At 58.8% G+C, this 9674-nt stretch overlaps 1 protein-coding gene across 1 annotated transcript; it reads left to right on the top strand.

The window, feature by feature from the left end:
• Positions 1–1145: 1145 nt before the first annotated feature.
• On the top strand, positions 1146–8768 carry ELOB (elongin B). Its single transcript, XM_068999212.1, has 3 exons — positions 1146–1336; positions 4046–4154; positions 8607–8768. Exons 1-3 carry the CDS (start codon positions 1214–1216, stop codon positions 8717–8719), a joined length of 345 nt encoding a protein of 114 aa, XP_068855313.1. The 5' UTR covers positions 1146–1213; the 3' UTR covers positions 8720–8768.
• Positions 8769–9674: the final 906 nt, after the last annotated feature.

Here is a 9674-nt window from a genome sequence, read left to right as displayed (position 1 = left end):
GCAAATCAGTCCATTTTAATAACCCCGCCCTCTTCTTTAGTAGCCCCGCTTTTTATTAATTAGTGCCCCCCTTAATATGCACAACACGCCTCGTCATTAGCATAGCCACGCCCCACCCCATTGACCACGCCCCCTCGTCGAGACCACGCCCTCATTCCCGCCCCTCACTGAGGCCACGCCCCTTTTAATGCAAATCACACCATTTTAATAGCCCCGCCTCCTTTAGTAGCCGTTTTTATTAATTAGTCGGCCCTTAATATTCAAAGCACGCCTCGTCATTAGCATAGCCACGCCCCCATCCCATTGACCACGCCCCCTCACTGTGACCACGCCCCCTTTAATGCAAATCGCCTCCATTTTAATACCCCGCCCCCTTTTTTAGTAGCCCTGCCTTTTGTTAATTAGTCACCTCCTTAATATGCAAAGCACGCCTCCTCATTAGCATAGCCACGCCCCCATCCCATTGACCACGCCCCTTTCTGGGCCCCAGCTGAGCCTCCTGTGCCCTTTATGTGGTGGCCACGCCCTTTTTGACGGTGGCCACACCTCTTCTTGTGGTAGCCACGCCTCTTGTTGATGGTAGCCTTGCCCTATTTTGTGGTAGCCACGCCTCTTTGCGGGTAGCCACGCCCTGTTTAATGGTGGTCACGCCCTTTTTGATGGTAGCTACGCCTCTTTTTTGTGGTAGCCACGCCTCTTTGTGGGTTGCCACACCCTTTTTGATGGTAGCCACGTCCTTTTTGATGGTAGCCCCACCTCTTTTTGTGGTAGCCACGCCTCTTTGTGGGTTGCCACGCCCTTTTTGGTGGTAGCCACTCCTCTTCTTGTAGTAGCCACGCCCTTTTTGATGGTAGCCTCGCCCTATTTTGTGGTAGCCACGCCTCTTTTTGTGGTAGCCACGCCCCCTTTAATGGTAGCCACACCTCTTTTTGTGGTAGCCACACCTCTTTTTGCGGTAGCCACGCCCTTTTTGATGGTGACCATGCCTCTTTGTGGGTTGCCACGCCCTTTTTAATGGTAGCCACGCCCTTTTTAATATTAGCCCCACCTCTTTTTATGGTAGCCACACCTCTTTTTCTGGTAGCCACGCCTCTTTTTGTGGTAGCCCCCGCCCTTTTTGCCGGCGGCCGCGCCTCCTAGCGGGCAGCCAGGGCCTTTGCGGCGGTGGCCCGGGCCCGCCTGACGGTGGCCACGCCCGCAGGACGTGTTCCTGATGATCCGGCGCCACAAGACCACCATCTTCACCGAGGCCAAGGAGTCGTCCACGGTGCTGGAGCTGAAGCGGATCGTGCAGGGCATCCTGCACCGCCCGCCCGACGAGCAGCGCCTCTACAAGGTAGCCACGGGCCACTGGGGGGGGGCTGGGGGGGGTGCTGGGGGGGTGCTGGGGGGGGTTTGGGGGGGTTGGAGGGGGTTTGGGGGGAATTTGGGGGGGATCTGGGGGGTGCTGGGGGGTTTGGGGGAAAATTGGGGGGGATTTGGGGGGGTTTGGGGGAGTCCTGGGGGGGTTTGGGGGGGTTTAGGGGGGGCTTGGGGGGAATTTGGGGGGTCCTGGGGGGGGTTGGGGGGGATTCGGGGGGGTTTGGGGGGTCCTGGGGGGGCTTGGGGGGGATTTGGGGGGAAATTGAGGGGCTTGGGGGGAATTTGGGGGGTCCTGGGGGGGTTTGGGGGGGATTTGGGGGGAATTTGGGGGGTCCTGGGGGGGGTTGGGGGGGATTTGGGGGGGTTGGAGGGGATTTGGGGGGGATTTGGGGGGGGTCTGGGGGGTCCTGGGGGGGTTTGGGGGTCCCTAAAGGTGATTTAGGGGAGGTTTGGGGGGGTCCTGGGGGGGTTTGGGGGGGATTTGTGAGGGGTCTGGGGGGTGCTGGGGGGTTTGGGGGAAAATTGGGGGGGATTTGGGGGGGTTTGGGGGAGTCCTGGGGGGGTTTGGGGGGGGTTTAGGGGGGGTTTGGGGGGTCCTGGGGGGGCTTGGGGGGGATTTGGGGGGTCCTGGGGGGGTTTGGGGGGAATTTGGGGGGAAATTGGGGGGCTTGGGGGGGATTTGGGGGAGTTTGGGGGGATTGGAGGGGGTTTGGGGGGGAATTGGGGGGGGTTGGAGGGGATTTGGGGGGGGCTTGGGGGGAATTTGGGGGGTCCTGGGGGGGCTTGGGGGGATTTGGGGGGAAATTGAGGGGCTTGGGGGGAATTTGGGGGGTCCTGGGGGGCTTTGGGGGGGATTTGGGGGGAATTTGGGGGGTCCTGGGGGGGGTTGGGGGGGATTTGGGGGGGTTGGAGGGGATTTGGGGGGGGATTTGGGGGGGGTCTGGGGGGTCCTGGGGGGGTTTGGGGGTCCCTAAAGGTGATTTAAGGGAGGTTTGGGGGGGTCCTGGGGGGGTTTGGGGGGGATTTGTGAGGGGTCTGGGGGGTGCTGGGGGGTTTGGGGGGAAATTGGGGGGGATTTGGGGGGGTTTGGGGGAGTCCTGGGGGGGTTTGGGGGGGTTTAGGGGGGATTTGGGGGGGGTTGGGGGGGATTTGGGGGAGATTTGGGGGGTCCTGGGGGGTGCTGGGGGTGTTTGGGGGGGATTTGGGGGGTCCTGGGAGGGTTTGGGGGGGATTTGGGGGGATTTGGGGGAGGTTGGGGGGGTTTGGGGGGGTCTGGGGGGAAATTGAGGGGGCTCGGGGGGGATTTGGGGGGGTCTGGGGGGGTTTCTGGGGGGGTTTGGGGGGGGTCCTGGGGGGATTGGAGGGGGTTTGGGGGGGATTTGGGAGGGTTTGGGGGGTCCTGGGGGGGTTTGGGGGTCCCTAAAGGTGATTTAGGGGAGGTTTGGGGGGGATTTGGGGGAGATTTGGGGGGGGTTTGGGGGGTCCTGGGGGGCTTTGGGGGGGTGCTGGGGGGATTTGCGGGGGTTTGGGGGTTCCTGGGGTTGCTGGGGGGGGGATTTGGGGGGTCCTGGGGGAGGTTGGGGGGGTTTGGGGGGGTTTGGGGGGGGTTTTGGGGGGATTGGAGGGGATTTGGGGGGGTCTGGGGGGTGCTGGGGGTGTTTGGGGGGGTTTGGGAGGGAATTTGGGGGGGTCCTCGGGGGGTTTAGGGGGGATTTGAGGGGAATTTGGGGGGGATTTGGGGGGCTTGGGGGGATTTGGGGGAGGTTGGGGGGGGTTTGGGGGGCCTTGGGAGGGAATTTGGGGAGGTTTTGGGGGGATTTCGGGGTGATTTTCCCCATTTTTGGGGTGATTTTGGGGTGATTTTCCCCGTTTTGGAGGTGATTTTGGGGTGATTTTCCCCATTTTTGGGGTGATTTTGGGGCGATTTTCTTGGTTTTGGGGGTGATTTTGGGGTGATTTTCCCCGTTTTGGGGTGATTTTGGGGTGATTTTCTTGTTTTTGGGGTGATTTTGGGGTGATTTTCTTGTTTTTGGGGTGATTTTGGGGTGATTTTCCCCGTTTTTGGCCCCCCAGGACCATCAGGGGATGTTTCTGGGGGGATTTTGGGGTGATTTTCCCCATTTTTGGGGTGATTTTGGGGTGATTTTCCCCGTTTTTGGCCCCCCAGGACCATCAGGGGATGTTTCTGGGGGGATTTTGGGGTGATTTTCCCCATTTTTGGGGTGATTCTGGGGTGATTTTCCCGTTTTTGGGGTGATTTTGGGGTGATTTTCTTGTTTTTGGGGTGATTTTGGGGTGATTTTCCCCATTTTCAGGGTAATTTTCCCCATTTTTGGGGTGATTTTGGGGTGATTTTCCCCATTTTCGGGGTGATTTTCCCCATTTTTGGGGTGATTCTGGGGTGATTTTCCCCATTTTTGGGGTGGTTTTGGGGCGATTTTCTTGTTTTTGGGGGTGATTTTGGGGTGATTTTCCCCATTTTGGGGTGATTTTGGGGTGATTTTCTTGGTTTTGGGGTGATTTTGGGGTGATTTTCCCATTTTTGGGGGTGATTTTGGGGTGATTTTCCCCATTTTGAGGTGGTTTTGGGGTGATTTTCTTGTTTTGGGGGTGATTTTGGGGTGATTTTCCCCGTTTTGGGGGTGATTTTGGGGTGATTTTCCCCGTTTTTGGCCCCCCCCAGGACGATCAGCTCCTGGAGGACTCCAAGACCTTGGGCGACTGCGGCTTCACGAGCCAAACGGCGCGGCCACAAGCCCCGGCCACCGTGGGGCTGGCCCTGCGCAACGGGGGTGGGTCCGGGGGGGTCCTGGGGGGGGGTTGGGGGGTCCCTGAGGGGCTTTGGGGTCCCTAAAGGGGATTTTGGGGGTCCCTGGAGGGGCTTTGGGGTCCCTAAAGGGGATTTTGGGGGGTCCCTGAGGGGCTTTGGGGTCCCTAAAGGGGATTTTGGGGAGGTTTTGGGGGTCCCTGGAGGGGTTTGGGGTCCCTAAGGGGATTTTGGGGGGTCCCTGAGGGGCTTTGGGGTCCCTAAAGGGGATTTTGGGGAGGTTTTGGGGGTCCCTGGAGGGGTTTGGGGTCCCTAAAGGGGATTTTGGGGAGGTTTTGGGGGTCCGGGGGGCTCTGGGGGGGTCCCTGAGGAGGTTTGGGGGGGGTCTGGGGGGATTTTGGGGAGGTTTTGGGGGTCCCTGAGGGGGTTTGGGTCTCTAAAGGGGATTTGGGGGAGGTTTTGGGGGTCCCTGGAGGGGTTTGGGGTCTCTAAAGGGGATTTTGGGGAGGTTTTGGGGGTCCGGGGGGCTCTGGGGGGGTCCCTGAGGAGGTTTGGGGGGGGTCTGGGGGGATTTTGGGGAGGTTTTGGGGGTCCCTGAGGGGGTTTGGGTCTCTAAAGGGGATTTGGGGGAGGTTTTGGGGGTCCCTGGAGGGGTTTGGGGTCCCTAAAGGGGATTTTGGGGAGGTTTTGGGGGTCCGGGGGGCTCTGGGGGGGTCCCTGAGGAGGTTTGGGGGGGGTCTGGGGGGATTTTGGGGAGGTTTTGGGGGTCCCTGGAGGGGTTTGGGGTCCCTAAGGGGGTTTTTGGGGGTCCCTGAGGGGGTTTGGGGTCCCTAAATGGGATTTTGGGGAGGTTTTGAGGGTCCGGGGGGCTCTGGGGGGGTCCTTGAGGGGGTTTGGGGGGTCCCTGAGGGGCTTTGGGGTCCCTAAAGGGGATTTTGGGGGGTCCCTGAGGGGCTTTGGGGTCCCTAAAGGGGATTTTGGGGGTCCCTGAGGGGCTTTGGGGTCTCTAAAGGGGATTTTGGGGAGGTTTTGGGGGTCCCTGGAGGGGTTTGGGGTCCCTAAGGGGGTTTTTGGGGGTCCCTGAGGGGGTTTGGGGTCCCTAAAGGGGATTTTGGGGGTCCCTGGAGGGCTTTGGGGTCTCTAAAGGGGATTTTGGGGAGGTTTTGGGGGTCCGGGGGGCTCTGGGGGGGTCCCTGAGGAGGTTTGGGGGGAGGTCTGGGGGGATTTTGGGGAGGTTTTGGGGGTCCCTGGAGGGGTTTGGGGTCCCTAAAGGGGAATTTGGGGAGGTTTTGGGGGTCTGGGGGGCTCTGGGGGGGGTCCTTGAGGGGGTTTGGGGGGTCCCTGAGGGGGTCTGGGGGGCTCCTGGGGGAGGTTTGGGGGTCCCTAAATGGGATTTTGGGGAGGTTTTGGGGGTCCGGGGGGCTCTGGGGGGTCCCTGAGGGGGTTTGGGGTCCCTAAAGGGGATTTTGGGGGGTCCCTGAGGGGGTTTGGGGGGGGTCTGGGGGGATTTTTGGGAGGTTTTGGGGGTCCCTGGAGGGGTTTGGGGTCCCTAAAGGGGATTTTGGGGGTCCCTGAGGGGATTTGGGGTCTCTAAAGGGGATTTTGGGGGTCCCTGGAGGGGGTTTGGGGTCCCTGAGGGGGATTTTGGGGAGGTTTTGGGGGTCCGGGGGGCTCTGGGGGGGGTCCTTGAGGGGGTTTGGGGGGTCCCTGAGGGGGTCTGGGGTCTCTGTGGGGCATTTTGGGGGTCCCTGGAGGGGTTTGGGGTCCCTAAAGGGGATTTTGGGGAGGTTTTGGGAGTCCGGGGGGCTCTGGGGGGGTCCCTGAGGGGCTTTGGGGGGTCCCTGAGGGGGTTTGGGGTCCCTAAGGGGGATTTGGGGGAGGTTTTGGGGGTCCCTGAGGGGATTTGGGGGGGTCCTGGGTGGGATTTTGGGGTCCTGGGTTGGAATTTTTGGGGTCCCGGGTGGGATTTTTGGGTCCTGGATTGGATTTTTGGGGTCCCGGGTGGGATTTTGGGGGTCCTGAGTTGGATTTTGAGCTCCCGGGTGGGATTTTGGGGGTCCTGAGTTGAATTTTGGGGGTCCCGAGTTGGATTTTGGGGGTCCTAAGTCGGATTTTTGGGGTCCCGAGTCGGATTTTTGGGGTCCCGAGTTGGATTTTGGGGGTCCCGAGTCGGATTTTGGGGGTCCTGAGTTGGATTTTGATGTTCCTGGGTTGGATTTTGCCGTTTCTGGTTGGATTTTTTGTGGTCCCGGGTGGAATTTTGGGGGTCCTGAGCTGCATTTTGGGGTCCCGGGTGGGATTTTGGGGGTCCCGAGTCGAATTTTGGGGCTCCCGAGTTGGATTTTGGGGGTCCCAAGTTGGATTTTGGGGTCCTGAGTTGGATTTGGGGGGTCCTGAGTTGGATTTTGATGTTCCTGGGTTGGATTTTGCCGTTTCTGCTTGAATTTTTTGTGGTCCCAGGTGGAATTTTGGGGCTCCCGAGTCGGATTTTGAGCTCCCGGGTGGGATTTTGGGGGTCCTGAGTTGAATTTTGGGGGTCCCAAGTTGGATTTTGGGGTCCTGAGTTGGATTTGGGGGGTCCTGAGTCGAATTTTGAGCTCCCGGGTGGGATTTTGGGGGTCCTGAGTCGAATTTTGGGGATCCCAGCTGGGATTTTGCCGTTTCTGCTTGGATTTTTTGCAGTCCCGGGTGGAATTTTGGGGCTCCTGAGTCGAATTTTGAGCTCCCGGGTGGGATTTTGGGGGTCCTGAGTTGAATTTTGGGGGTCCCGAGTTGGATTTTGGGGTCCCAGGTTTGATTTTGAGGTTTCTGGGTTGAATTTTTGATGTTCCTGGGTTGGATTTTGCCGTTTCTGCTTGAATTTTTTGTGCTCCCGGGTGGAATTTTGGGGGTCCCGAGTCGAATTTTGAGCTCCCGGGTGGGATTTTGGGGGTCCCGAGTCGAATTTTGGGGGTCCCGAGTTGGATTTGGGGGGTCCTGGGTGGGATTTTGGGGTCCTGAGTTGGATTTTAGGGGTCCTGGATTGGATTTTTGGGGGTCCTGAGTTGGATTTTGGGGATCCCGGCTGGGATTTTGCCGTTTCTGGTTGGATTTTTTGCGCTCCCGGGTGGAATTTTGGGGCTCCTGAGTTGAATTTTGAGCTCCCGGGTGGGATTTTGGGGTCCTGAGTCGGATTTTGGGGGTCCCGGGTGGGATTTTGCCGTTTCTGCTTGGATTTTTTGCGGTCCCGGGTGGGATTTTTTGGGTCCCGAGTTGGATTTTGGGGGTCCCGGGTGGGATTTTGCCGTTTCTGGTTGGATTTTTGGGGGTCCCGAGTCGGATTTGGGGGTCCTGAGTTGGATTTTGGGGTCCCAGGTTTGATTTTGAGGTTCCTGGGTTGGATTTTGCCGTTTCTGCTTGGATTTTTTGGGGTCCCGGGTGGGATTTTTTGGGTCCTGAGTTGGATTTTGAGCTCCCGGGTGGGATTTTGGGGGTCCTGAGTTGAATTTTGGGGGTCCTGACTCGGATTTTGGGGGTCCTGGGTGGGATTTTGGGGCTCCTGAGTTGAATTTTGGGGGTCCTGAGTCGGATTTGGGGGGTCCTGAGTTGGATTTTGATGTTCCTGGGTTGGATTTTGCCGTTTCTGCTTGGATTTTTTGCGGTCCCGGGTGGAATTTTGGGGCTCCTGAGTCGAATTTTGAGCTCCCGGGTGGGATTTTGGGGGTCCCGAGTTGAATTTTGGGGGTCCCGAGTTGGATTTGGGGGGTCCTGAGTTGGATTTTGATGTTCCTGAGTTGGATTTTGCCGTTTCTGCTTGAATTTTTTGTGGTCCCGCGTTGGATTTTGGGGGTCCCGAGTCGAATTTTGGGGTCCTGAGTCGGATTTTGGGGATCCCGGCTGGGATTTTGCCGTTTCTGCTTGGATTTTTTGTGGTCCCGGGTGGAATTTTGGGGGTCCTGAGCTGCATTTTGGGGTCCCGGATTGGATTTTGGGGTCCCGAGTCGGATTTTGGGGTCCTGAGTTGGATTTTGGGGGTCCTGAGTCGGATTTTGGGGGTCCCGGGTGGGATTTTGGGGTCCCGGGTTGGATTTTGGGGGTCCCGAGTCGGATTTTGGGGTCCTGAGTTGGATTTTGAGATTTCTGGGTTGGATTTTGCCGTTTCTGCTTGGATTTTTTGCGGTCCCGGGTGGGATTTTGGGGCTCCTGAGTCGGATTTTGAGCTCCCGGGTGGGATTTTGGGGGTCCCGAGTCGGATTTTGGGGGTCCCGAGTTGGATTTTGGGGGTCCTGGGTGGGATTTTGGGGTCCTGAGTTGGATTTTGATGTTCCTGGGTTGGATTTTGCCATTTCTGCTTGGATTTTTTGTGGTCCCGGGTGGAATTTTGGGGCTCCCGAGTCGAATTTTGAGCTCCCGGGTGGGATTTGGGGGTCCCGAGTTGAATTTTGGGGGTCCCGGGTTGGATTTGGGGGGTCCTGAGCCTCCCTGCCCCCCGTTGCAGAGGAGTCCTTCGAGGGGCTCCGCATCGAGCCCTTCTCGAGCCCCCCGGAGCTGCCGGACGTGATGAAGCCCCAGGACTCGACCGGAGCCGCCACCGACCCCCCCCTGCCCTGAGGGGACCCCGGGGGGGGATTTTGGGGTCATTTCGGGGGGTTTTGGGCTCGGGGAGGGGGGGGGGGTTGGGAGGGGGTTGGGGGGTCCCAAATGTCCCCCCAATAAAAAAAAAACCCCCTGGCAACATTTGGGGGGGGGGTTCCTGAGTGGATTTGGGGGGTCGTGGGGGGAGGGATTTGGGGTTTTGAGGGGGAATTTGGGGGTCGTGAGGGAATTTGGGGGGGTCCCAGAGGGATTTTGGGGGTCTGGAGGGGAAATTTTGGGGTTTTAGGGGGGATTTAGGGGGGTCCCAGAGGGATTTTGGGGGTCCCAAGGGAACATTTAGGGTTTTAGGGGGGATTTGGGGGGTTCCTGGAGAATATTTGGGGTCCTGAGGAGGATTTTGGGGGGGTCCCTAGAGGGATTTTGGGGGTCCCTGGGGAATATTTGGGGTCCTTAGGAGGATTTTGGGGGGTCCCAGAGGGATTTTGGGGGTCCCAAGGGAACATTTGGGGTTTTAGGGGGGATTTTGGGGGGTCCCAGAGGGATTTTGGGGGTCCCTGGGGAATTTTTGGGGGGGATTTTGGGGGTCCCGAGGGAACATTTAGGGTTTTAGGGGGGATTTGGGGGGTCCCTGGAGAATATTTTGGGTCCTGAGGAGGATTTTGGGGGGTCCCAGAGGGATTTTGGGGGTCCCAGGGGAACGTTTGAGGTTTTAGGGGGGATTTTGGGGATCCTGAGGGAATTTGGGGGGGTCCCAGGGGAATATTTGGGGTTTCGGGGGGGATTTTGGGGGTCCCTGGGGAATTTTTGGGGGGGATTTTGGGGGTCCCGAGGGAACATTTGGGGTTTTAGGGGGGACTTGGGGGGTCCCTGGAGAATATTTTGGGTCCTGAGGAGGATTTTGGGGGGTCCCAGAGGGATTTTGGGGGTCCCAAGGAAACATTTGAGGTTTTAGGGGGGATTTTGGGGGTCC

Source organism: Aphelocoma coerulescens, unplaced genomic scaffold (assembly GCF_041296385.1).
Source record: "Aphelocoma coerulescens isolate FSJ_1873_10779 unplaced genomic scaffold, UR_Acoe_1.0 HiC_scaffold_289, whole genome shotgun sequence".
NCBI classification, from domain to species: Eukaryota; Metazoa; Chordata; class Aves; order Passeriformes; family Corvidae; genus Aphelocoma; species Aphelocoma coerulescens.
The sequence above is the reverse complement of the archived record's forward strand: the minus strand, read 5'-3'. Positions and strand labels throughout refer to the sequence as shown.